This window comes from Fonsecaea pedrosoi, assembly GCF_000835455.1.
Source record: "Fonsecaea pedrosoi CBS 271.37 unplaced genomic scaffold supercont1.3, whole genome shotgun sequence".
In the NCBI taxonomy this organism is placed as follows: Eukaryota; Fungi; Ascomycota; class Eurotiomycetes; order Chaetothyriales; family Herpotrichiellaceae; genus Fonsecaea; species Fonsecaea pedrosoi.
This window is the reverse complement of record NW_013550613.1, coordinates 3565229-3591353: the sequence shown is the minus strand read 5'-3', so window position 1 is coordinate 3591353 and position 26125 is coordinate 3565229. Positions and strand designations below refer to the sequence as shown.

Genomic DNA, 26125 nt, shown 5'->3' with positions numbered 1-26125 from the left:
ATGGATGTCATGTCGATCGAAGCATGTGTTGAGGCTGGTGAGCTTACTCCGTTTCCTATCCTATCTGTCTATGTCGTTTCTGCTTCGCAACGAATGGTCCACAACCTCGTCAGCATCCCTTCATGTTCCTGAAAGCACGAGAGACGTCGGAGGTCTTGCCTGAATAGGTCAATATTCCGGACAGCTGGGACAAGGCGCGCACGGAGCCTCAATATTGTTGACAAGGCTACACCGACGATGCTATTCTGAGATCGGCTTGTGCAACAGTGGCGATCAACTGGACCTACTCTACGAGTTGAGTGGGATTGCAGCCTCGACATGTCCGAAGTCCGAATGACGGAGTGCCACGTTCAGTCAAGCTAGTTGTCCTCAAACCACTCACTAATTCGCCTTGCGTACAGTTGTTGGTGCCTACCGCGATGCTTCAAAGTTGGTACAGCGGCTCAAGAATAAACAATCTTCGGAGGAGTTCATTCTGCCAGAGCAGTTGACAAAGGATTTGGAAGACTCTCTATCGCTAGGGGGTACCGCGGTGCAGAGCTTGTACGACCACGACGTTCGTCGCTTTGGCGAGACATATGCCCGAGGGGACGCTATCGCTCGAGAGCAGATGAAAGACATCCTCATCAACTTGCAGCAGGCGGTAATTTCGCATCTGAGGGAGGTTTTTATGGATGAAGCAACTCTAAACCTCCACATGTTAAAGGAAACATCAGACGATTGTCGGGTCAATGCAACAGTATGCCTAGGTCAGCTTTACCAGCGCATGTCGACAGCTACCGCAGCAATGAAGCAAATTGCCCGTCCATATATCGATGACTCCGACAAGGTCCAGTTGCCTGGATCGCTAGCTTATTCGAGTAGCCGCAGTACACATTCGTCGTTCGGCGGAAAACCATACGACACTCAATCGGGCACATCCTATACTACATACAGCTCAAGGACAGCCGTGGGGCGTGACCGTAAACCATCTGGTGGTTTGGCACCGCAACGGAGGACCTCCATGAATTCAACATTATCTTACATGAGCGACGCGCCCAAGAGCCGCATGCCAGGCGAAGACAATGTGCCGGCTCTCCCCTTTCCTATGCAGAGACAGGCAAGCCAAGGCGCTGTGTCCCAGCAACTCGAGGACAGCTCTCCGTCAACAAATGCGGACCCGCCACCATACAGACCGAACTTGACGGGACCGATCTATACGAGTGACGAAAAAGGGCAAAGGTTTCCGAAGGAGTCGGCTTTTTATCAGCCGCCGCCAGCTGTACAGTATAGCCCGGTGCCACAGAGCACTTTCCAGGAGCGCAGTCCTCGAATAGGACAAGACAACCCGGCTTCCGTGCCAGTTCTTCCAGCCCAGATCCACGAGCTTGACCATAATCTGGCCCCTGAAGCAGAACAAACACAGGAAAGGGAAGCCATGAAGCAAAATATGTCGACGACGATGTCATCAAACCAACGACAGGCCGTTCCGTTAAATCCTGACTACAGCACCCTGGAATTCGTCGCCCCGTCGGAACCTCGGAGTCGTCCCCCAGCAGCTGCAGGTCTAGAACAACAGTACCAAAGCCTTTTGCAACAGCTGCCTCCCCATTTACAACAGCAGGTGCAGCAGTCGATGTGGCATGGGTACCAGAATCCAAATGTATTACAGAACCAACCGACAACGAGTTCGCCTGTCTCCAGGCCCCAGACCAGCAACGCTGGGGGTGAAATACGGCCCGTTCTACCTGATCCTCTTTTCCAGCAAAGGGTAAGTCAAACAACAATGCCGGGCTTAACGAGAACTAACTGTGTTGCTCTACACAGGTGCCGCCGATTCCTTCAGTTCCACGACCGCTGTCGATTCGATCTACTGGTTCGAATGGGTCCAAAATAGGATCATTCGCGATTCGCAGGGGACTGCCCCCTGGAATCGCCGAGGCAATACACAAGCCTGCACCCTCAGCATTGGAGGCGCAATTCAACAGACTGCCTCGCTACGTGAAGCCAAAAGTGCTCGACGTGAGTGGCAGTGAGCACATAGCCACATTGAACAGCCCGACTTCGCCGACGGTGCAGTCCGTGGATAGCATGTCGGACAGCATCACGGTGAAATCCACATCTGAAAGTGCGTCACTAGAATCTACTATGCGGCTGGCATCGACCCCTGCAGGTCCACCTCAATTGCAAATAGCGCGATCGCAGCTCAACTTGCCGAGTGAATCGAATCTTGCTGGATTCTGCAAGGGTGCAGTGAGGCAACAACTCGGCGCACGCAAAAAGGGTTTCTCGCTCGAGCACCGCAAGGGGCCAAAAGGTCAAGAACATTTCTGGCGCTGCACCAAGTGCAATTTCGAAGGACCAGCATTAGTCTCAAGGGCGCTGCCGAGCGGTGGACGTGGCGCGGTCAAGGCTGAGAAGACGTACGATACCAAAGTACGATATTCTGAAGGAGGCATTAAATATCGATGGAACCTACTGGCCAAATGTCATGTGTCCAAGAAATTGACGATCGGCGATGCAATGAATAGTGGCGACGTGTTCGCCTGTTACTTCTGTTGTGTGGAGGGAGTGGCCAAAGGCTGGATCGAGGACGGAGTGTCGACGCAGCTGGCCAGGCTAGGTGTGTTTGGAGAGAAGAAAGCGACAACAGTCAACGTGACACCCACATTCACAGGACTGCAAGCCTTCCTAGCACATCTGGAGACGCACCGGCTTCCAGATCGCACCCCGGGGCTGATTCCGTCGAATGAGATCAATTGCATCGTGGGAAGAGTTGCCCATGATCAAGAAGAATTCGACTTGAACCTACCACCACCGGGAGCATGAAGGCAAGAACAACGGGGTGTTTATGGATGTTGAAGAAAAGTTTTGACCGGGAGTGGATTTTTAGCGGGGTTCAGGGTAATGGTTTAGAGTCCATGACGACAACAACTTGTACTTGTAGAGACTATACGAGGTAATATCCACAAAATACTACCGTCTTGACTGAGCAAATGGCGCCCGAGAGGACGGTCCCGAGCCACAACTCTTTAGTAACATGCTCCATCGGAGTGTTTCTTTGTTGTGTCCACCTGTCCTATCTTTTCAGGAACCACGGCCTAACTGGGGATTGCTTAGAGAACGAGAGGGCATGGAGGATGGAGAATACGAGGAATGATCGTTCAGAGGGAGAATAAAGAGGGGCGCGGTGGACGGCGAGCCCGGATGGGACGGAAGGACGATTATGCTGTCAGAGAGTCAAGAAGTCATGATGAATGGAACTTCTGATCGAATGACTCGTAAGTTGGGAGCGTAGTCAGCAGGTCTGAACTGAGAGGGTCGACATCATCTGAGCAGAAAGGACAAGAAGACGACGAGAGAAATATCACATCATCGTACATGTTGGCGGGTGGGTGGCGGGTGCACCAAAGGGGTAGTGTGGTAGCGTGGGCAGAAGAGCGAAACGGCGCCGAGGCGGTCGACTTGCCCACAATAATAATAATAATAATGAAATTCCCAACCTTGAGCCGCATATTCCGGATGAATATATTGGTTGCAGGCCAGCAGGGTCGCTTAGTCGCTTGGTTGACAGGCTGAACCAATTGTTGGTCATCCAGCGTGTCCCGCAAATCCGAGTAATGCCGGCCCTTTACCTATTTGCCCTCTTTGCCCCATATGCCCAATTTTTTCCCTCGTGTTCATTTTGGCGCATGAGGCATTGGAAATCCCAGGGCAGCGGGTGGTATCGTGATCAACCTCCATAAATGGGAGAGGGGGAGTACATCTTAGAGTTCTTTTGGTTCTTTACATCTCTCGACACGCTGAAGATCCTAGACGTGAGGAAACCGTGTATCGAGACTCGAGAGTTGCTCTGTTTCCAAGTACCTCGCAATTCGTGCCCAGTACCTGACGTCGGTACGAGTCAGCAAACTGCGCTGCATCCACCACCCCAATTCATCACTTCTCCCTTTCCAGCCTCGTTAAAATCACCACAATCCACATTCCTCACTTATCCATCCTGGGGTCTGCCCTTTGATCTAATCATTAAACTTCTTGTCCCATAATTTCACCTGCTCCTGCGGCAAATCAAACGCTTGGTCTTTGCTTGGATCATTTCCTCATTGGGGATTCTGTGCCTACGAGTGCAGTCCTTTACCGAACCAGGTCCCGCCAGGCCCGAATCTACGATCAAAAAGCCCTGCGACACGCGAGCTGAGTACAAAGCCTCCATCGCATCCGTTGCCCCCTACACCAACCTACCTCCCACTTGCCCTCTGGTTTCCTCTTCTATATCAACATGACCGCCGACTTCCACCACTCCCTCGAGCCCTTCCCTCTCTTCATCGACTCTGCTCCTCCCAATTCGGCCAATTACTTCTCCTCCCCCATGGCCATGGCTGCCGTCCAGCTACTGGCTACGTCCAGCTCCTCTTCCTCCCACCGCTCCCTCGGCAAGCCGCTTGTTTCAATGCCAGCAAAGCTATCAAATTACCTGCGACTGCGATATTACCAGTATGAAGTCACCTTTGGACTCTATGTTATGACCCCGGGCGAGAAACTCATCTTCAACTCGGTCATCCTTATCGCTTTCACCGCTCTTCTGTACGCGCTGTTCTGGGGCTTCGAGCCGTTCATCGTCAACACTCTTTGCCGGCTGATATACTACCTGACTGGTTCCTTTTCCAGCGCTCCACAACTTTGCTCATGACCCCGGCAGATCCGGCAACATCAGCTGTTGGGCGTAAGAGGACAAACCACGTTACACGAGGACTGCGATATTGGAAGGGAGATGTAAATGACACCTCGAGTCACTTGCGCTGCCTGATATACATTTTCGAACGCGTGGGGATCCTCGAACAAACTGTCACAAATTCCAACCCAAGGATCAACACGGAAGACCCTTTCCGAATTGACCGAGCCTTGCATCGTTTTAGCTCAAGCTTCAGTCAGGGCATCCTCGCCTCGAGGTCCCTCATCATCATGACGTGCTCAACTGAAGGTTATCCTTCGCATTTGGCCACAGCAGCCCTCGACTTGTTCGCAACATCCCACTTTGGAATTACTTCGAACCACACTCATCAAGACTGGCATTTCTGGTTTGGACAAATTGATTGCAGAACCAGTGAACTGAGCGGATGTGTTTTACCGAGTGCACACGGGGCAAACAGCAGGGTACATGGCCGATGTGCAAAAGTAAAAGAGGAGGTGCCGAGCATTGGTGCTGGCAATGAGCTGTATATTTATTTGGTGGACTGAGAGTCACCATGTCGGCTTGACATGAGTGTGATTCTTGTATTTCATGGCAGCTTTCTTTTTTTGGAAGATTGCCTCGGATCCGGCCTTTTAATAGGCATCATGAGCCCCACGAACAGGAAAAGAGATATTGTTACAAACAGATTATAATAGACTAATATGATGTCCAAAGACTTGACATACGAGTGCAGAACCGCCTCCCAGTCCTTTTTCTCCCTGTAGTTGATCTATCCACGTACTGGATAGGGATGTATTCATCATGTGCATGGTTTTGACACATTATGGATGAAACCGAGCTGAACGAGGTCGTGCAGATGCGAAACTTGAAGGAACCATCAGCTTGCGCACTTACAGCTGCAGCTAACGCGTAAGACGAAGCAGGGGGAACGGGGTCTATTTTTGCGCATCAGAATACGAGTGGCACCGGGGTAGACTTGACTGTGCCACAGCCACTCACAGGTGCTGGATGCCCGCGTGACGGGCTGCATTGGGGCTGGTGCGGGCTGCCGCTCCAGCGACTAAGCTTGTTCCTGAATCTTGAGACACGCCAAATTCCCACGCCTCCGTCTAAGCCCATCCTACGCCTAAACAACATTGCTCATCGTCCTCGTGTGGCAATAACCCTTTTCCTGAGCCACGTTGATGTGCGTAAAGGCCATGGTGCGTTGTCGAGGCACTCCAACATCCCAAGCATCCTCAACTGCGGCCTTCACTCAATACCTTATCGTTTGTTCTCCCACTTTCTTTGAATACAACACACTCCTTTGAATGCCCCAAACTTCAGGCTGTTTGCCGATTAATGCCATCCCTCTAATCTCTCTCAAGTCCAAATCTCCGCCTCGACTCTGGGTCCTCGCTTTCTAACGAGACGACACCTCATCCCCTCAGCCGATCCACGATCTCATCGATCCGTTGCTTGGGCATCTGTCAAGCCTCGCAGACTGTCAACATCCCGACGGAATCACGGGTCTAATTGTCATTGACACACTCGTCACATCGTCGACCTTCGCGCTCTCTTCGGTCAATTCAGTATCCGTCAGGAATGATGGTGGTTCGGATCTAGCGACAATCGTCCCCCTTGGACGTCACCTACGATTCTTGCACCGTCAGTTTCTGACACAGTGAATATCCTACGCTCGTTTGCCGCACTCCTTACGTTTCTGCAGCGGAGCAATTCAGTCCTACTGCTCTCTTCTTACTACAACCGCCATGGCTGCCAACGACTACTATCAGGGAGAGTCTATGGCTCAATCATCGCAGTCTACCCGGCCGCAAAAAGAAAGACCTGTCTCGCATATCGCGTTCGCCTATAATCCCCAAAACAGCTCTTCTAACCTCGATCAGTCACGGCTCTCTCAAGCATACAGTGCCAGACCTTTGTCTAATTTCTACGAACCTTACGACCCTACCAGACAATCTGTACACTCAGACACGATACCGCTGAAGCAACAGTCCAGACTCAATACGAATCAAGATGTGCCTGACTGGCGGAATCAGTCCTCACAGTATCCTCCCTCTCCCGACTCGAATTCACCACATTTGCTGCCAGATTCAAAAGGAAGGAAGAAAACGGAAGGTTCTTTTGCAAACTTTTTCAAGGGAAAGATACCATGGGTTGTGTACACTCTGAGCTTGATACAAATTACAGTTTTTGTGGTTGAGATAATTAGGAATTGTGAGTACACCTGTCCCGGACCTCTGCACTCGATGCTGACCAAAACCAGCGATCATTACAGGGTCTCCCATCATGATCAAGCCGCAATTCAATCCCATGATCGGGCCTTCGACATATGTGCAGATTAACATGGGTGCTCGATTTGTGCCATGTATGCGGACTACACCCGGCGTCCAAGACAGCCCCGACCCTCCTACTTGGCCATGTCCTAATACCACTACATCCGATCCAAACTCACCAAGCAACCACTGCGATCTCAAAACCCTGTGTGGATTTTCTGGTTTCAGTAACGAGCATCCGAACCAATGGTTTCGGTTCATCATCCCCATGTTTCTACATGCGGGCCTTATTCACATTGCATTCAACTTGCTTTTGCAACTTACCATGGGTCGTGAACTGGAGAAAGCAATTGGCAGCATTCGATTTGCCATTGTGTATTTCAGCTCGGGCATCTTTGGATTTGTCTTGGGCGGGAATTTTGCAGCCACGGCTATTGCATCGACAGGAGCATCGGGATGTCTTTTCGGCATCCTTGCTTTGGTTCTCCTGGACTTGATCTATGGCTGGAATGAACGACGCCATCCTGTCAAAGACTTGATGTGGATCATGGTAGATATCGTCATCTCGTTTGTTCTGGGGTTGTTGCCTGGCCTGGACAATTTCTCTCACATCGGGGGTTTCCTGATGGGCCTTGCGGCGGGAATATGCCTTCTACATTCTCCCAATGTCCTTCGCCAGCGCATCGGCGAAACGACAAATCTTAACACTGGGTCCTATCGAAATGTCGGCTCAGATGCAGACGTGAGCATTAACCCCAAGGATCCGATGCTGGCGTCATCGTCCCCAACCGCATCCAAACCAGTTACAACGGCGGTACCCGCTGATGTGGTTGCCTTTGCCAAACAACCCGTCGGTTTCTTCAAAGGAAGGAAGCCCTTGTGGTGGGCTTGGTGGCTGTTTCGTTTGGGGGCGTTGATTGGCGTGTTGGTAGCATTCATTGTGCTCCTGAACAACTTTTACAAGTACCGCGACACGTGTTCGTGGTGCAAGTATCTGAGTTGTTTGCCAATCAACAATTGGTGCGAGATTGGGAACCTGCAGTTGAGCAATTCGACGAGCAACTCGTCGAATTTGAGTCGGAGAGCAGGGCTGTTGTTGATGGAAGGATGGGAAGCAACCAGGGCACATATGATATGAGACACGAGGATGCTTTCGAGCGAGAATTGAAAAAGTCGATCCGGTCCATTTTGACACAGCTGAGAAAATAAGAGCCGTTCATGCATCATGACCTAATAGCGTAATAATACAGGTCGATTCATGGAGATCTGAACTCTTGTCTGTTTCATATTTATTTTGACGGGCGGTGGCCTTGGGTTTTACTATATCCCTGCAAGAACCCGACCCCTCGCATATATACCCGGTATCAAGCTAAGGTATGATATCGGCGAAGCAGAGCCAGAGGCAGAGGCTAAAAAGTCGGAGAATTTAATGATATTCCCGCCACAGCGTCTCACATGCATCTGCTCGTACGAGGTACGGCTTTGTCGTACGGGGTTGTCAGTCAGTGTCCACTCTGGCTTTTGTTTCCCTTTCGAGCGTCACTCCATGCTTCTGCCTCTGCTAAAGAACGGCTCGGGATATTTATGTACTGATACGTACATGGTGATGAGGGTTACTAGCCCCCGACAATGAAATGACAGTCGTGGATCACGCCACCGTTGACCTCGGGCACCAGGTCCTGTGGACAACAGCTCATGACGACAATGCAACTGACCAACGCCTCGAAGGAGACTTGGCCTCCCTTGTCGCATACCGTCGGCTTGAAGCTCAGCTCCCCGCCGGCAGTCCGGTTGCTCTCGTGCAGCGGCTTCGGGGGTGGCGACACGGGGATGTTCATGAACAGGTTCAGCGGATCTGGAACGGTGGATGTCGGCGTGTTGAACGGTGGGGGAAGCGCGTAGCCGGGCGCGTCGCGGGAGAGGGCCGTGCGAAGGTTGTCTGAGCAGTTGGCGTGGTATTGATCGGATGGGACGCCCAGCTGGTGGTATCGGTGGATGTCACAGGCCGGGATCAGCGTGTCGTGGATACAGCCCGAGCTGTCGCTAGTGAACTTGAGGATGGGCGTGCGCTGGTTCGTTGTCAGCGTGCACGGCGCCACGGGGCTCAGGCTGAGCAGCGAGGCCCGCGTGTGCGACATGGACAGGTACGTGGTCAGCTCCTTTGTGTCCGAAGAAGGCACTTGAAATGCCCAGAAGTCAATCACTTGACTGCCATGGGTGTTTGTCACGGTCAGTTTCTGCGACGGCGACAGAGGGACGGCCACGGATGAGCGGGCGGGCACGGTGTGCGTGGTATTGGGAGCATAGGGAGTAGGAAGAGCCATGTTTTTGGGAGGGAGGCTCGAAGCAGAACAGAATGACAGACAGAAAGTGAGGAGGATCAAAAGTCAAGGCGAAGATGAAAAAGACATGTTTGGCCCACTGTTGGGTAAGAGAAAGTCCTCTTTCATGAACGAGGTCGTTGATCTCCGTCCAGATGGAGAGCAATGGCTTTGGACCAAGGCGACGGGGACTTGCGCGTGTCCTTTTCGAGACAAATCAGATGTCAGCTTCGTGTTTGTGGAGCTAATTGACTGAAGGATATCTGAGTGTAGTAAGGGCCTGTCTGAATATTGAGTTGCCATCTTTTGAACCATACTAGTGAGTGACAGTTACTCAGTAGGCGGTTCTTGTAGAGTTGAAGTGGATGAAAAAGGAAAAAAGACATGATGTCATTCGCTCTCCGCTGCGTATAGGGTACATTTGATCCGCTCGAGAACATCTACTAGTCTACGGCGGAGTATATCACTAGTGCTTGCTCGTTATCAACTCCTCAAATGCTACCTCATACTTTGATACCTTTCCATAAACTGAAATCCCCCTATGACGATCTTTGATCTCTGAACACAGTATCTCGACCAACACACTTTTCTCGCTTTTGGCACTTCCCCTCCCATCATGACACCCATTGTTTCAATCGATTAGGACCAGCACTGTCCCCCATGCGCCCTCGTGGTCTCCGTTTCAATCTCAAAAGCTACGTCGACGCCTCAATGGCCAGTCTCGACCCTCACACTCCCCGGTCCAGCAAATTCCAACCCTGGGAAGAAAACGATGTCCCTATCATCGATTCACGAGAACTCTTTTCCGATGTTGTCTTCAAGTTGTCTTCATACATCGCCAAAGCCATTGATGCCGCCTACACTTACGAGCAGCTGCGTACCACTAGTGCTGGACAGTCGTTGAAGCCTCTCATTACATATCTGAGTGCTGACTGCCACCATCCCGCCATCGTTGCGGCACTCCTGGCAGCCAGATATCTCTTCACCAATGCTGACGCAGACGCGGACAGCGGTTTGAACGAGTCGAGGGCCCTCGCCTGTGAACTTGTAGCGTGGCAATTTCTTACCTTTTTGTCGGAGAAGGAACTCATTGACTACCTTCTCTACGAACTGCCCCAAAGCCCGGACGAGAGCACGCGACAATCCCCATCAGACTCTACTACTGATAGGAGTTTTGGTCGTCGTGTCGAGGAAGATCACGCAGATGAAACATCGCCCCTTATACGCGCCCGATCGGCCGAACGTGGTGCGGTTCTCCGCCCCCCAAAACGAGCCTCGTTCGACCACCTCCCTGGCCCTGGCACCTCAAGTACATTTCCGGGCGATGAGGACGATGCGACGCGAAGAGCCTACCTGGATGAATCCATGGCTGGTATGAACGCCCTGGAAATCGCCGCCATCGGGGACGCAAAGAAGTTCCTCTCACAGAACCCTGTTCAGAAGATCGTCGAAGACATCTGGAATGGCGACGTGATTTTCTGGGAGAGTCTCTCCGTCTACGCCGTCAAGAAACCCCGAGTGTACAACAAACGGGTAGCAGACCCCTTTACCCGTCTAAGGGTCCCCAAGTATCAAAAGGCCTTTCAGATTAGCTTCTTTCTCGCGTTTCTGGCACTGTATTATGCTGTATTGGTGGAGCGGGATCCAAGCCACATTACCGCCACAGAAACCGTGTTATATCTTTGGATTGCTGCTTTTGCCTATGACGAGTTCGGCGAGATCAAGGATGCGGGCCTCATGTTCTATCAGACCGACTTTTGGAGTTTGTGGGACATCGCCATCATCGGTTTCAGTGCGGCTTTTGTGATTATCCGTTTGTTCTCCCGAAGTTCTGGGCGTGGTGCCAGTGGAGCTGACCTTGCACTTAGGGATTATTGGCCTCCTCAGAAATAGCGATTATATCATCGATGTTGCCTTTGACATCTTATCCATGGTGGCACTGTTCCTTGTACCGAGGTGGGCATCAATGCAGAATGTATCATTAATCCAGACATGCTTACATGACCAGGATATTCTCGGTTATGAGCCTGAACCCATACTTTGGAAGCTTGGTACGTCTCACCCGTCTCTCGATAGTGTCGGAGGTGACCTGACAGTGTGCTGCAAAGATTCCGGTGTTGAAGGAGATGGTATGTTCTGCGCTCCCTCCGTTAGAGCTCATGCCAATAATGCACAGACAAAAGCATTTTGCAAGTTTCTGCCTGTGATTGTCGTGTTATATCTCGGGTTCTTGACCACCTTCACCATGCTGGCGAGAGATCGGATGAGTCTCAACGACATGTCATGGCTCTTAATCAAGGTGTTCTTTGGGTATGAAGCAGCAGTCGACTTCCGAAACGTCACTGATTAGGGGAACAGATCAAGTTATCTTGGATTTGACATGGCTGTCAAGGTATGTCAACGCCGGGCGGAAATCTGACGGTTGAAGCTGTTGATTGACTGTCCCAGATCTCGCCATTGTTTGGCTATACTCTAATGTATGCAAGACATCTCCACACCGGCTGCCACATGATCTGCAGGCCATCTCGATGGTCTCGTGCATTGGACCGGGGCTCTAGCATAGTTGATAGGGGCGGCTGTATTCCGAATGAATGAAGAGCGGCACCCTTATTACTGGATGGAACCCAAGGCTGACTCCCATGATCTCTGCAGGTTGATTTTTGTCTGTTTGACCAACATCCTCCTCATCACATCACTGGTGTCCCTGGTATCCAATTCACTGACAGAGGTACGTTATGGTGATGGTGGCTTGAAAAACCTCGGCCGCGGCCATCCTTCCAGCCCGTTTAAGCGCCCCGGGGATCCGGAACTAAAGAAGCGCCCATGCTCAATGCTCATGGGTTTCTTGTGAACAGGTCATGGCCCATGCGAGAGAGGAATATCTCTTTCAGTATTCGATCTATGTCCTCGAGAGCAGCACTTCCCGCCGACTCACCTACTTCATGCCTCCACTCAATCTATTCCCCCTGGTTGTGCTGCGGCCACTTCGGCTGATCCTACCCTCAGAGGAAGTTCGTCGAATTCGAATCTTTGTCCTAAAAGCCACTCACATCCCCTTCGTGGCGCTGATCTGGGCATACGAGAACTCTAGGAACATGATTTCTCGCTCCCATCCCACACTTTCCCGAGCCCCCCACTTCTCGACCAGGCCACTCAGCGCGGGCCGGCTGAGTCTTGAAGGGGCTCGAGATTTTCTCAAGTCACCAACGACGCGGCGAGCGCTTAATGAGACATCTCCAACAGTCACACCTGATATGGCTGCGTCCACCACCAAATCTGCCTTGCACACCGCCGATAATGCAGAATTGATTGCTTTGGTCATGAAATTGAGTGAACAAGTCGACGGGCTGACCGCCATGGTCGCTGGGCAGAAGAAGGACTGACCTCCTGACACATCTCACCAAAAGGGTACACTAGTTGCGCGGAGTCCCCGTTGTGCCGATCATCAACACCCTCAGGGAGACAAGCCACCTCACATACTCCCTGACTGGAGACCTTAGTTTCAGCAATGGAGAAAATGGTCGCTGCTGAATGGCGAACCATTCTTTCCTCCAAAGTCTAAGCAGCATAGTTCTCCACTGTCGACGTTGGAAGGGGCCTGCGTGATTGAGAGTTTAGGCCACTGTCGGGCTTTGAACGGGGTAGCCCTCACAGGATTGTGTCGGTTTCATTGGAGCTCGAAGGCTATGGCTCTGCAGCTGCTACCCTGGGCTAAATCTTGTCCTGCACAGACCATCCCATTGTCCAGGACGCTAGATAGAAAGCTGTGTCCAACTCCCGGAATCTCAGAAAAAGCCTGAGCGGCTGTTCAGGCCGCATATGCTGTGGTACAATGCTGATGGGAAACGGACGTGGTCGGCTTTTGAAATGCAAGGCAGGGTAATGGACACTGCCATGGACTTAGCCGGCAGAACGCAATCTAAAATCGTCTGCCATTCCGGCAGCGGCTGTGCCAAAGCGAGGATCTCTCTCCAGACGCTTCTTGTGGACGTGTGTGTTGTCTTCACCATGGATATGCTCGATGCAGCTTTTGTCAATCACGACTACTCTTCATTTCATCCAGCTCTCGTGCCGTCTGAGGTGCCGGGCGACATTCCCTCGTACCTCGATTCGTCCTCCGCAGGCGTCCACAGTGACAGCTCAGAACCTTCGCTTGCTCGTTCTCATGTCTCCATTCCAGGTCAAGAACATTACGTCGAAGACTCCTTCGGCACAGACAGCGATGGGCTTGGGGACTTCTACTCCCCCAACTCCGACTTTTGCTGCTCTTTTCCCACGCCGTGGCAAGTGTGCTCTCAATCTGTCGAGGATACCATATTGCAGGATGCAACAACGAGGCTTGAAATCTCTCACACCCCTTCGACCTTAGAACCTTGGTCTCCAGTGTGCACGTCGACCAGCCACCCTTCGCAGGCGAGCCCTCTAGCATTATGGGAGGAGATAGGGGGACACAATTACTCCGCGGGTGTTTCAGGTGAGTCTCGTTTGTGAGGATGCTTACACTGTTGCACGGGCGTTGTTGTATCTTGTCTTGTCTATCAAGTTCATGGAGGACAACATCCTAACTCAATGCAACAACCAGGATTTCCTGTACAATTAGACTGTCAGCTTGACCGGAAGATCGACCCGACGTCGCCGGATCCGCAGAAGATCAAGAGCAAAGGTCTCCACCAGGAACACAAGCGCGAGCACGATGGTCAATATAGTTGCGCGACGTGTCAAAAGACCTTTACAAGAGCGGGAAGTCTCGCCACGCACATGAAAATGCACGGGGCTGGACCATACGTGTGCCAAATCTGCACCAAAGAGTTCCCCAAGGCCTCGAACTACCGCCGACACCTCAATGTTCACAACGAGAATCGCCAGAAGAGAAAGTGTCCCAAGGAGGGCTGTGGCAAGACATATGCGTTTGCGGGTTGCCTGTCCCGGCACATCAAGTCGGTATGTGCACAACACCTTCGACAAGCTGAGATCTCGCAGGTGGTAGAAGTTGCACTATAGAACTAATTTGTGGACGTCTCACAGCACTACACGGACTACATGTGTGGCGATTGTCACAAGCTGTTCAATCGGTCGGATCTCAGAAACAGGTGAGTTCTGTGTCTCGATCTCGGTGCCGCGCTGCAGCATTTCATACAATGGCGATCACCTCCTCCTTAAGTCCTCCGATCTGGACAGCACCCTTGGTCGTGGGCTGTGGAGCATATGCTAATCTCTCCCAAGGCACCAGACCAAGCACTGCCGCAAAGCCCGAGAGCGACGAGCAGCCGGGGATCTTTTGCTAGTGCAACCTCAAGATGTACAGTCATCAATGCCAGCACAAACCTTTACCATGTACCAGCAAGGCAACGACACCGTTCAGATATCAGCGCCGCAGCCCGCTGTCCATCGCTCCGACGAGAGCTCCGGAGATACAGCTCCAAACGATAGGTGGGACTTCAACTAGCAGGTCATGGAAATTGAACGGCACATATTGAGGTTGGACTAGAATTTGATGCCTGATTGCCGACTCGCAGACAGTACGACGATCTCCCGGGTTTTCCTCCTTATTTGTTTTCTTCCGCGTTCATATCTTCCACACCATGTTGGGGATATTGCGCACACGCACGCGGGGGTATTTACTGGAGTATAACGCGAGGACTTGATAGAAGGGAGGTAAATATCGGATTCTTTGATCTGGTAGCTACCTAGCTAGCTAGCTACTCATCTACCCACCAAAACATGGTCGATAGTAAAAATCTGTACTTCGTGGAATCTGCATAGACGATGAAGGAAGAACATAGTCATCGAGGGAGGGAACCTCCTGTGGTCCAAATCACACCAAATTACGACCTAGGCTAGACCGAGTTCTGTAGCTGTGGCTTCGAGAACGGCGCGGACGCGGACGTGGGTGTCTGGTTCGGGTTCGGGTTTGGGTTCTCTCGCGGATACTTCCATGGCTTCTGGTGATGATGGTGGCTTTGGCCCTGGAGGGTTCGTGCCCGCGCTCAATGGTTGGAATTGTGATTGAACGATCCTCGCCACGAGGACCTTGATGTTCTCATACCTCGGATCCCATCCGTGCCTGCTCTTAGGTCCGCGTCCTCGGCTGCTAGCTGATTCTTGCTCTTCGGCGACAGCGGCGGCGATGACGGCCCTTTCGTCGTTTCTCCCTTCTTTTAGTAGTGGCGATGACTCGGCGCCAGAGGACCGTGCAGTGGCAGAGGCAGAGGCAGAAGCGATCTCGCGCAGTCTCGTCAACAGGCGAAAGTCGTCCCGCGCCAGGGCCGCTCTGATGGACCCGTGTGTCGAGGGGAAAGCCGCGAGGAGCGCGAGCCCGAACCAGGCTTCCCCTTCGGTCTGCTGGAGGGATGATGCGTTTTGGGTTGGTGATGATGAATGTTGTGGATCGTCGGGCGGCGGGCTTAACGCTGACTGTGTCAGTATCCAAGATATCGTGTCAGCGATTGTTGTTCTCGGCGGCGAGTTTGAGTTTGAGTCTGGCGTTGCCGTGGTTGTTGTGGGTGATGGCGAGGGTGGCAAGTGCTGCGCCGGAAAGATGGACTGGAAGAGTGATTCGGCCTTGTTGTCATCTTCACGTACCCGGCTTGTTCTGTCTGTGTCGGCGGTGACGGCTGAAGTCGATGACGAAAGTAGTGTGCGGAGGATTTCAATCGACAGTCTCCCTATCTCGGTCTTGGTCCGCGCGTGGCTGGTCTCTTCGAACAGAGAAAATATCAGGGCCATGATGGATGTGCGTGATCCGTCGGCTCTCGTAGATACCAAGTCAGAGAGATATTCCATGCGTCCCTTGATCATCAACCTCACTACGACCACCGCGTCGCTCTGTATTTCGAGTCCGAGAGAATCCACTTGGCTTGGAGGCGAGGCAAGGAGCACGGCCATGGCTGACACCATGTTGACTTGGTGAAATGCAACTTGTCCCTCGCGGCACAGGGCGAGCCGCACGGCAAGGTTGAGAGCGGGAAGAAGGCTTGCTGAGGCGGTGGTCTTGACCAGCCACTCGGACAAGAAACTGGGAAGTTTGGGTGCGGCCTTGACAAGTTTCTCGGCCCGTTCTTTGGTGATGACGCTGTTGGTTAGGAGCACGCAAATGCTGGCTAGGAGGTCGCGCGGTCCTCCCGTTTCAAGGGTGGTAATGCAGGTTTGGATGAGTGGTGACTCGCATCCAGACATTTGATGATACGGTCCCACCGCGGTGACAGCGTAAGTGGTTTTGAGAATCGCTTCTCGGTATGGAGCCAGTCCTTGTTCGTCCTCATTAGCATCGTCAGTCTCAGACTCTAAGCCGTCCGTCGCCAGAGGTAAGTGGATCAGGTTCCAGACCAGGCGGGGGTCCCCTGCAATGATATTGCGAGAGTCCGGTTGTGGGAGAAGGTTGAGAACGGCTTGACACATCGAAGCTCGGCAGTCTATGTCCTCTTGCGCGAGCTCGAAGCCATGCGTCAATAACGCGTGAACAATGACTGCGGTTGTATCGACCTCAAATGTCCCACCCGGCCCATCTCCATCAATATTGTGAACGAAATCGCGCGTTTCATAGAGTGCGATCCGGCTAGCCATTTCGATGAGATCGGCCAGAGTGTCTGTGGAAACCTGTTCAGAATCTTTGGCCTTGAGCAAAATTTCAAAGGACGTCAGTCTCGCATGCGGCGACCAGTATGTGCCGAGTCTCTGCTCCGCGCGGTTGGCGGCCGCGTTCAAGTCTGCTTCGTTGCCTTTTGCTGTCTTCCCCTGAAGGGAGATTAATGGCCGTCCTGCTGCATCTCTCGCGGGCTCATCGTAGTCAACACAGATGTTGTAGAGAGTGGGAACGACAAGATCGCATTCTCGCCCCTGCCTGATCATTTCTAGCAGTGCTTCGATGCCACCACGTTCGATGATGATGGATCGATTGGTATTATTGTCTGCGCAACAATTGGCGATGATTCGGAGTGCTGATCTTGTTTGCTCGCTTGTTGATGTTTGTGCTGTTTCAGAGACCACCCGCCTTGCAACTTCAACGATGCAGTCAGGTGGAGACGCTCCTCCCGCTTGGGTCTCGTTGATATCACGATTGGGTTTGGCCTCGAGACCAAATAGAGGTCGCCAAAATGGTACTTCGCGCGTCGCATCTGCAAGAGTGCTAAGAATTGCAGTCTTGAAGCCATCGGGTCGTTCTTTCTGAATCACTTCATACACATGACTGATAAGAGGAGGCATGAGAGCCGAGACGTTATGTTTCTCTTCGCCTGCCCCTGGGTTCACGGATCTCAAACCCGAGACCACGGCTGAGTGTGTGCGACTTAGAGTCTGGTCGTCGATCCGATGTTGCTCTAGCGCATCTGCAAGCCAGGTGCAGGCCGCGTAGAGCTTTGCTAGCGCCATGCTTACATCGACCGCACCAGCAGACTACCGCTCTCGTTTCCCTGTATTCTCAGACGAGTACCATGCAAACGTTCATCGGGGATCAGAGCGTCATCTTTGACTTCAAAAGAGTATGGATAGCGTTGGACGGAGCCACATTGAGAACGACTTCTCCGGAAAGGCACACTTTTCCGATACACTAGTGGTATGTAAGTGCCGAATGAATGTTCGTAGAAAAGAGTGAGGTCTCGTAGAGCCAATGTTGGAGGCTGAAGCAGAAGGCTGAGCGCCAAGAGAACCTCAACCTCTTTTGGATGAGAATGATGCCGCTCTATGAGCAGCGGACAGTGTAGGTATTTCACAAGTTGCGACAGCCGCTGCTCCTCAAGGCTAGTGTTTGGCTTCACTAAGTCTACCGCTTAAAGACGTGGCATCACTCTGCCGACATATTTCAGAAGAGAGCCTTGTTGGTGGCGAGGATGGGTTGAATCGTGACCTACTTCTGGGGTCCACATGAGCGCCAAATTTACCAAATTCGGCATTACATGGTTCGGACTGGAGATCTCAGGCAAGGGTGGAGCAGGGAGGTTTAAGAGCGGCGTGGTAGGGGGTCAGTGTCAAGGTGGGTATGGCTGCCAAGGTATTACGGGACGGGCACGGCAGGCTATTGCGACAAGGACGCGGTCTCGTACACTTGTCCTGACTGTCCTTTTCAAGCGCCGCTATCGACGACATACAACGATTCATCCGCTCTAGAAAGTTATACGCGTGGAAATACAAGTCAGAGCTACTCAGCATCCCCCACAGAATAACACCAGACAAACCTCCTTCGCACAAGCGCTCTTCTTCCAACCATGGGACGCGCTGCGCAAACAATTTCATTTGCCTTGTTGATCTCCTCAGTATGTGCCTCTGCGTTGACCTTCCACAGCTTGACCCCTGAGCACTTTTTAATTCTCAAAACAGACCTACCTTTTACTTGCCCTTCCTCTCCTGACTGAGGATTCGCCCGTGCCTTCTATCCTGCCAACCAAAATTCAAGTGGAAATCATTCCAGTGCTCCCCTGCTGGGCCCTCATTACTCTGGGCGCATATCTGCTGGGACGGCTGGGTCTGGGCGTTCTCCGATTCAACGACACAAAGGAAGCCTACACCGAGCTTATGGGACAACTGGACGAGGCGAGGAAAAACTTGGACGCAAGGAAGATTCGTTGGGATTGAAGATGTGACACCATCACCATGTGCGCGATAGGATCTCCTCTATTGCAGCTCTTGCGAATATCACCCTAGCCTCTACTTGTAACGGAAACCCAAAAAAAAACATGCCAATAGATCGACTCAGTTGACGCCGTGGTTTTGGGCGAGTTGGTCGTGCTCGTCAATGTCAGTCGCCTCCCAGGGATAACAGATCCACACATCGGGCACAGTCACCGCCGCCAGATACCGATTTTCTTTGAGCATGTCTTCTGGAAGGTGTCCCTTCTTCTCCTTGTCCTTGTTATGCAGGACAAATATGGAGAATTTTGTCCTCTCGGTTCTTCCTTGTTGTTGTCTGGCCAATTCCACGTCCTTTTCCAGCTCCTTCACCGCATATTCGAGTGTGGTGCGCGTATCATCTACCTCGTCAACGATCAGGACGTTTTTGCCAATCAGGTTCTTCATCTCGAGCGAGGATAGATCAAGCCATTGTGTCCGCGTAACTTTTGTACCGGGCGCTTCGACGGGGTCTGTCCCAGAAAGTTGTTCATAGAGCGAGAGGCCGATGGCTTGAATGGGGATATTAGGAGCACCGGGCCGCTTGAGGAATGATCTGATTGTCCATATTGTTAGTCGTTGTTCAGATCCCTATTGGAACACTCAAGTGTTGACCGACCTTAGGATTCTCGCTGGTACATAGCCGCCGCCTCCAATGGCAACCATGAGATTAGGCTGGAAGTCATTGAGAATCTTCTCGGCCGACGTCTGGCATAGTTTGTGGATCTGATCGCTTGCGTGAGTCTATATGCGACAAGATACTGGCTGCAGGCATCGGCCGCATGCCGTTGACTGGTGGAAGGTTGGAACAAACCTCATTGTACGTCACGTAGACCTTTTCCACCATTTTGGCGGTTGCGCTACAAATAGAGTGAGGAGTTGTTGGACTGGAAAAAGTCTGCCTGGTTTGGAGGATGTGAGACAAGTCTGTTGCAGGTTGAGGTGGAAGTCACATCGTTTCTTCAAAACCCGTCCAACCCAACAAGGCAGTGGGAGGCTCCCAGGCAAAAAAAAGTTCGCGGCACCAAACTCTGGGTGCGGCGTAGGCACGGGGAGGCCCCCGCAATTGCAGAAATAATGCTCTGTGCGTCGACGTATGCCAAGACGCTGAGTAGTACGGCGGAGGAAACCCCGTCTTATAGCACAACGCCATGAATCCAGCTGCTAACTCTTCCACTCTCTCACCACGGCTCACCCACAACCACCGAAAGACACCTTCTGCACTCCAACGTCTTGGTCAAGTCCACGACCGATCAAGCCTCGACTGGCTTCGTGTCCCGGCACACAGGTTGCCGAAACCGCAGGTATAAGGTGTTGGAGACCAGTTGTGACTCCTGCAACCATAACACCGCCAATCTCCGTCCCTGTTATGTATCGGCAACCGGCATTAAGCACTCCAGTCTCTGATCTGCCCATTCCGCTAGGCAGCTATCACGATGTGACTGCTAGATTTGTACTCTGTACAGTAGCATCTGATACGTCCATGGTGTGGATCCGACTCCCTGCCGTTTGCGAATCCCACAAGCCTTGGGCTCAACTGATGCAGGTCTTGACAATAGTTCTACGAGCGAGATAAATTGCCTGCAAGTTGACTAACTACTCCGTATTTTTCATTGCTAACAAGTTATGCCACTTCAGACACTTACCTCGCCAATAGCAGCATGAACAGGGACAGCAGCGCAAACCAGACTTATAGACTAGGTCAACACTCATTCCAGGGAGTTTTTGTTCACAATACTCCTTGACCTCGCTTCTGCGTCTCAACCCGAATTCAGGTTTGCCAGCCTGGAGTTCGCAGCTCCTCAGTCCTGAGTCAAGGCCGGTCGTCTCGTCGCGCTCCTGAAGCCCCTGGATGGTGTTGATGCCCCAACAATCGAGATGTAAGCAAATCAACGAGGCCTGATGCAGAATGCAGTCGAAAAAAAGTTCGAGTTTTGCTCCGGAAATTCTTTGGTTCGATACGAAAACTCCCACGAATTTCAGGACAACGCCCGACTACGAACAGAAGACAATCATTGCGGTTCGAGCACAGCAATATTCTATCGAGAAACGAGTAGAGCAGGCCTCATCATTGCTTGAATCTCCCGAGAGTGCCTCGCAAAGCCCACGTGGACGGAATGCGTCGTCGTCAAGTTACGAGCGGGCAAATAAGATCAATCCAGGCTTGCGTATTGGTAAAGAACTCGGGGTGATCAGGCAGGAACCCCCTTCACCGCGGAGGAAGATACCATCAGAAACCAACCAGGCAGAAGACATATATGATCAAGATGATGATCAAGGACGTCTCCACCCAAAGGTCACCAAGAGGCGTCTCCGGACGCAGCATCGTGCGCGGTTGACCAGAGCCAGTGGGGTTTCGTCCGCCAGCAAGGTTGGGTCATTATCAATACTTCTCCAGGGAGGCAACAGCGACCCATTTTCTGCGACGCCTATCCCTCTATCCGCCTTGAGGCATAGTGTGATAACAACAATTCAACCAGTATCTCTGAGGACGATATGGGCAGATGAAGTGGCGTCTCCTAATGCCGCCAGATTTCTAGTGCCTGCGCAAAACGGAGTCTACAAATCGTACATGAGCCACGAAGCGGTAATGCATGCCCTCCTTGCTTACTGCTGGTCGGCATTTGCGCGTCTGCATCCTCACAAAAAAGAATTATATCACGATTATGCGCTTGAGCATGAAACTCGGTCAATTCATGCACTGCAGCCAATTGTAGTATCGGGTTCACATGCAGACGACAATCTCGAGGTCGCAGTGCAGACCGTCCTGTTGTTGTGCTCCGCGGCGATGTACCGGTCCCGCCTCGACACACTCTTTTTACACCTAAATGGACTGAAGCAGATGATTATGTCTGTGGGAGGGGTCGGAGGGCTTTCTTGGATCATGAAAGAGATCATGGTCTATCTTGCTGTTAGGGTAGCTGCGGCTACGGGTACGCGCAGCTTTCTCGATTCTTCGACCTGGGACCCTGCATGGCCGTGGGAGGATACCGTTCCTCAACGTATGGCCGATTTGGTGACTGGTCCCAAAAGATCAAGCCAGTTGGATACGGATCCCACTACATGGTGCTCAGCTTGTCCGAGTGCGAATGACTTTCCCGGCATCTTCAAGGCTCTGCGTGAACTGGTGGAGGTCGAAAATCTCAAAAAGACAATGGCTGTTGACGACCCGAGGCAACTCAACGGGCTGTTCCGCTGGTCTTATCTTCGGCGACAAGCCGTCAGAGCTCGGATCATGGACTACTGGTGTAGCCTAACAGAACAGACGAATGCTGTCGACCCCTGCCAGGCTATTTCAACACCGACGGCTGTTCATCATGCGTCTGTTGGCATGTGTCTTTGTCTAGCACTGCATCTGGTCATGGCCTTCGGTCTAGAAGCCTTGCTCCTGGCGCAATCTTGGGTCTCCACGATACAGGTTTGGCACATTATGCTCCTCAGATGCGTGCTCAAGCTTGATTTTGAGAGCGACAAGATCGACGAGTCCCATCCGAGTGCGTTGGACCTGTTGTGGGTCTACGGGATAGGGGCCTATGTGGAGCAGCTATCTGTGACCCATGTCCTTCGAAAGAAGTCCAATGCTTGGATCCTCTACACTTCGGAGCAGGTGGATATTCAATGGTTTTCTGTTAGATTCGGAAATCTGGCTCGAAGGCTTGGCTACAGACAATATGAAGACGTCGCTATGCTCTTCAGCAAACGCTACGTCCATATATCTTCGCTTCAGGACCCCGTGCTGGACAAGATATTCAAGTTAGGCTGTTGAGACCATCATCGATGCTGGCAGTCTTCGCTGTACGGAATCACCATGCGATTGTGGCATTCACGCATCAGACGTGGCAAAATAATCCCTTCGAGCGGGACAATGGCACCCAATCATCTTGGTCGAAATGACAGACTACCGGAGACTTGCGTCTATAATGCACAAGATTCAGAAGTCCAAATTTTGTGCGTTACGTGGGAGGTAAATTGTGTTCTGGGTTGGACCTCGCAAAAAGTTGGCGTGTTGATCCGTGTTCCTCCGCTCCTCCACGGAGAACGCCTCGGTTCCACCCTCTTCAGCCGCTTGATCCTCTGGCGCAGGTGGGCGCTTGTTAATTTTTCAAGAGTTCAAAAGAAGACCATACTGCAGAGGAGGTTGCTCGTTATCGAATTTGTGGACGACCGTCAGAATCACACCCTTGCATGGGAGCCCCTCGTGTGTGTGTATAGTGTTGACGGGAGCAGCAAGACGATCCTGACCATCTGGAAGCACGGACAGCTGCTCTCTAAAAGCTCTTCGACCGTCGTCAAGGCCGTAAAACGTGGGGTTCCTCGCTCCTTGAAGAGTTACTGAGGTGTTGAGTCTCTGTCGAGAACCCGAACAAGAACACTTTAAGGCCTTAGTCGATGTGAAATGCCGGCACACGATCTCAAGGTCTGACTTCTAGCTGGTCGAGGCCAGTCACTTCGTCCGCAAACTCGAGATTGTCGAAGGCTTTGTCCGCATCGGCCTTGATGAGCTCTATCATCCCCTGCAAACCATTAGCCACAACCCCGATAACTATAGTTCTCAATGCTAACTTCGGGCATGATCGGTTTGCCAGTATCGTCGGCGACATATCGGAAAGGCATCTCTGTGGACTCGTGTTCATCCACCTTTAGCTCCGGAAAGTCGACATAGGGGATCTTATCCAGAGGCGCTGTCGTAAAGTGTCAACACGAAATCCCTATGCGAGTGTATTCTCTCCCTACTTTGGCCAAGGATAACCGTACGAGTGACCCTGACGGCTGTATCTGTAGTCATCTGTACAGGACCTAAGCGACGGCCCGAAAAGCCCTTTTTTCGCAACTCGCTGGTGCGGTCTATGATGATTAGATACCTGTCCACAGAAGGGTAACAGGCGGCTAGTTACCTCGCGGGGGATCATCTCCTAGAATTATTGATTAGTGACAAGGGCCGCCAGCGTCTTGGACAAGTCTACGCACCTAATATACCACCAAACAAAAAGATCTCGAAAACGGCAGCATCGGTAGGATGCAGTTCCTGTTTAGCCGCCGGATCAAGCAGGCAAATCTTGTCCTTTTTGTGGGCTAAGGAGGTCTCGATGCTTTCGGACTCAGCCCCTGCACCCAATGCTACCAGATCCTTCAAATCCTCTGATTTGAGTAAGGACTCGGGTAGGGAAGACAGGATGAAACGGCATCCGGCTTGTCCTGATTCTTTCGCAATGGCCTTGTATTCCAGGGCGGACCAGGGTCCGAGTTCTGGGTCGAGATGCTCAACGACAAAGGTGTATTGGCTGTTTGACATGGCTTAGGCTGCTTCAGTCATATAAGTTCCAGGGTTGGTCAGTGGGTATTATATCTTGAAAACTAGTTGTGCACATGAAAAATCCATGTGACGGGGGTTTTCAGTCACGTGCTGATATCGCGGCTCGGGGAGAAGTGGGGCTACTTCGGGGAAATCTTAGTACGCGAGCTCTTGGCACACTGGACAGCCCGCTAGTCCAGATTGAGCCCAAAACCGCCAAGCCAACCTGATTGGCGGTGGTATTTCATCATCCCTACCGACAACCATATGCGCACCCTGCCAGTGCTCACTATCCTCCCTCTTACACTTCCATCCCCGTCAGCACAACTACTGCCAAATCAAAACCCAACCCACCGACCCGTATCGAGTTGGCCAAACTGTTTCCGCCTTTCCCCAGACGAATCCCCCTCCTCTATCTACGTCCACGGCGACTTTCCCACCGAACCCCACCTTCACACCCTCAAAGAACCTACTAGTTACCTTCTCTTCTTCTCACCAACCGAAGCCCAATCGCAGTCTCCTCCATTGGCACACCTGCGACACTTTATCTGCACCCCTTCCCCTACCTACTTGTTTTCTCATACAAGTCCACGGAAGCATCAGCCATCAGCTCGACCATAACATTGCCTGGCATTCTTCTCCGCTGAAACGACAACGAGGGTACTTGGAGCGTGATCTTGTACCCCTCCGGAATCATACCTCTTAGTCAATCACAAAACCTCACGAGACTGCTACCACCGACGTTATCTCTCCCCGAGACCTTGTTTCGTCCTCCCTCCCTCAAATATTTGCTCTCAAATTCAGTCACCCACCAATTCTTTTCGACAGTCAAATCAACAATCTGAGCGATCGGACCTTCCTGTTGGCACTTGCCTCGGCAGGGCTTGCTCCCTTTCCACCAGATACAAGTACCAATCCCCAATATCCTTCTCAGTCGGGAATAATATAAGGACCAACACCCGCCGGAGGACTTGCAATCATGAATCCACACCAGAAAAACAAGATTGACATTAGCGTAGGGCACACCGGACTCAATCCAGATCTTTTGAGACTGCTGAAACTGACTATGTATCTCCACTAGAAACTGTCAGCAGATGAGCAACGTCTGTTCCGACTGTATGGCAAACTTCCAAACAAGAAGGACCTACTGCAGAACAAGTTGAAGGTAACCCATCCTCTGTCCGATGTCTAAGCGATAGAACAATGTTCTGATTGAGCCTGTTGCAGGAACGTAAATACTTCGACTCTGGTGACTACGCGCTTTCCAAGGCGGGCAAGGCCTCAGACACAGGTGTCACTACAATTGGTACGGAGCACCCGAAGGCCGAGGAGATCCCACACATGTCTCCCCTCAATCATACCATTTCACGCTCCGACTCCATTGCCCCCGGAAATCCTGGCGCCCTTGCGACTTCCCCGGATAGTCTTGGCCATTCTGCACAACTTCCCCCTGTTGGCGGTGGAGGACCAGGTGGAATCCACCGGGGCAGTATTAATGGGATCCCCGGCGGTGGTTTGCCGGGTGCGACGAGCAGGAGCCCAGTGAAGGAGAGTAGTTTCCTTGCTCGAAGTGCCAGCATGGATGAACGTGACGGCAATCAACAACAGGGGAAGGACAACATTCTGGAGGGCAGTGTCAGTCCACCCGCGCAGAAGGCTGGAATTCCGATTCGGAGATGATGTGCATCGCCGCGTTGTATCTCGCGAATGGAAATGTTATGATGCATGTGATCAAGCACAGAGGGTGTCCTGTGCCGACTCGAAGGTGAACGGCCGGCGCGATACAACGAGAAAGATTTGTGGAAAGCGAGAAGTGGTAACGGCACCAACAACACTACGATACATGGGTGGACCGGAAGCCTTTGTGTCACTCACTCCGCTGATCGGCCTTCCAATCAGCCAGGATCAGATTACACCTCCATCGTCCCTTTGATGCACCGAGTACGAAACTTTGGCTGCCACC

At 52.0% G+C, this 26125-nt stretch overlaps 12 protein-coding genes across 12 annotated transcripts; 8 read left to right on the top strand and 4 right to left on the bottom strand.

Annotated features, from left to right (window-relative positions):
- On the top strand, positions 1-2808 carry Z517_05229 (uncharacterized protein; the record flags this gene model as incomplete). The annotated part of the gene is made up of 3 exons (XM_013430556.1): positions 1-37; positions 402-1750; positions 1807-2808. 3 exons carry the CDS (start codon positions 1-3, stop codon positions 2806-2808), a joined length of 2388 nt encoding a protein of 795 aa, XP_013286010.1.
- Positions 2809-4258: 1450 nt separating this feature from the next.
- Positions 4259-4669, top strand: Z517_05228 (uncharacterized protein; the record flags this gene model as incomplete). Its single annotated transcript, XM_013430555.1, has 1 exon — positions 4259-4669. One exon carries the CDS (start codon positions 4259-4261, stop codon positions 4667-4669), a length of 411 nt encoding a protein of 136 aa, XP_013286009.1.
- A 1754-nt stretch (positions 4670-6423) lies between these two features.
- Z517_05227 (uncharacterized protein) lies at positions 6424-8086 on the top strand (the record flags this gene model as incomplete). Its single annotated transcript, XM_013430554.1, has 2 exons — positions 6424-6889; positions 6939-8086. 2 exons carry the CDS (start codon positions 6424-6426, stop codon positions 8084-8086), a joined length of 1614 nt encoding a protein of 537 aa, XP_013286008.1.
- A 478-nt stretch (positions 8087-8564) lies between these two features.
- Z517_05226 (uncharacterized protein) lies at positions 8565-9272 on the bottom strand (the record flags this gene model as incomplete). Its single annotated transcript, XM_013430553.1, has 1 exon — positions 8565-9272. One exon carries the CDS (start codon positions 9270-9272, stop codon positions 8565-8567), a length of 708 nt encoding a protein of 235 aa, XP_013286007.1.
- A 657-nt stretch (positions 9273-9929) lies between these two features.
- Positions 9930-12652, top strand: Z517_05225 (uncharacterized protein; the record flags this gene model as incomplete). Its single annotated transcript, XM_013430552.1, has 9 exons — positions 9930-11082; positions 11138-11225; positions 11278-11320; positions 11378-11398; positions 11446-11579; positions 11628-11661; positions 11718-11746; positions 11922-11997; positions 12125-12652. 9 exons carry the CDS (start codon positions 9930-9932, stop codon positions 12650-12652), a joined length of 2106 nt encoding a protein of 701 aa, XP_013286006.1.
- Positions 12653-13277: 625 nt separating this feature from the next.
- Positions 13278-14270, top strand: Z517_05224 (uncharacterized protein; the record flags this gene model as incomplete). Its single annotated transcript, XM_013430551.1, has 2 exons — positions 13278-13743; positions 13852-14270. The coding sequence occupies 2 exons, from the start codon at positions 13278-13280 to the stop codon at positions 14268-14270; spliced, it is 885 nt and encodes a 294-aa protein (XP_013286005.1).
- An 831-nt stretch (positions 14271-15101) lies between these two features.
- Z517_05223 (uncharacterized protein) lies at positions 15102-17636 on the bottom strand (the record flags this gene model as incomplete). The annotated part of the gene is made up of 1 exon (XM_013430550.1): positions 15102-17636. One exon carries the CDS (start codon positions 17634-17636, stop codon positions 15102-15104), a length of 2535 nt encoding a protein of 844 aa, XP_013286004.1.
- Positions 17637-18469: 833 nt separating this feature from the next.
- On the top strand, positions 18470-18836 carry Z517_05222 (uncharacterized protein; the record flags this gene model as incomplete). Its single annotated transcript, XM_013430549.1, has 2 exons — positions 18470-18517; positions 18582-18836. The coding sequence occupies 2 exons, from the start codon at positions 18470-18472 to the stop codon at positions 18834-18836; spliced, it is 303 nt and encodes a 100-aa protein (XP_013286003.1).
- Positions 18837-18953: 117 nt separating this feature from the next.
- Positions 18954-19716, bottom strand: Z517_05221 (uncharacterized protein; the record flags this gene model as incomplete). Its single annotated transcript, XM_013430548.1, has 3 exons — positions 18954-19425; positions 19489-19595; positions 19684-19716. 3 exons carry the CDS (start codon positions 19714-19716, stop codon positions 18954-18956), a joined length of 612 nt encoding a protein of 203 aa, XP_013286002.1.
- Positions 19717-20778: 1062 nt separating this feature from the next.
- Positions 20779-22635, top strand: Z517_05220 (uncharacterized protein; the record flags this gene model as incomplete). The annotated part of the gene is made up of 1 exon (XM_013430547.1): positions 20779-22635. One exon carries the CDS (start codon positions 20779-20781, stop codon positions 22633-22635), a length of 1857 nt encoding a protein of 618 aa, XP_013286001.1.
- A 646-nt stretch (positions 22636-23281) lies between these two features.
- Positions 23282-24162, bottom strand: Z517_05219 (uncharacterized protein; the record flags this gene model as incomplete). Its single annotated transcript, XM_013430546.1, has 5 exons — positions 23282-23383; positions 23433-23551; positions 23604-23714; positions 23765-23782; positions 23838-24162. 5 exons carry the CDS (start codon positions 24160-24162, stop codon positions 23282-23284), a joined length of 675 nt encoding a protein of 224 aa, XP_013286000.1.
- A 979-nt stretch (positions 24163-25141) lies between these two features.
- Z517_05218 (uncharacterized protein) lies at positions 25142-25842 on the top strand (the record flags this gene model as incomplete). Its single annotated transcript, XM_013430545.1, has 3 exons — positions 25142-25177; positions 25244-25327; positions 25390-25842. The coding sequence occupies 3 exons, from the start codon at positions 25142-25144 to the stop codon at positions 25840-25842; spliced, it is 573 nt and encodes a 190-aa protein (XP_013285999.1).
- Between the last annotated feature and the right edge of the window lie 283 nt (positions 25843-26125).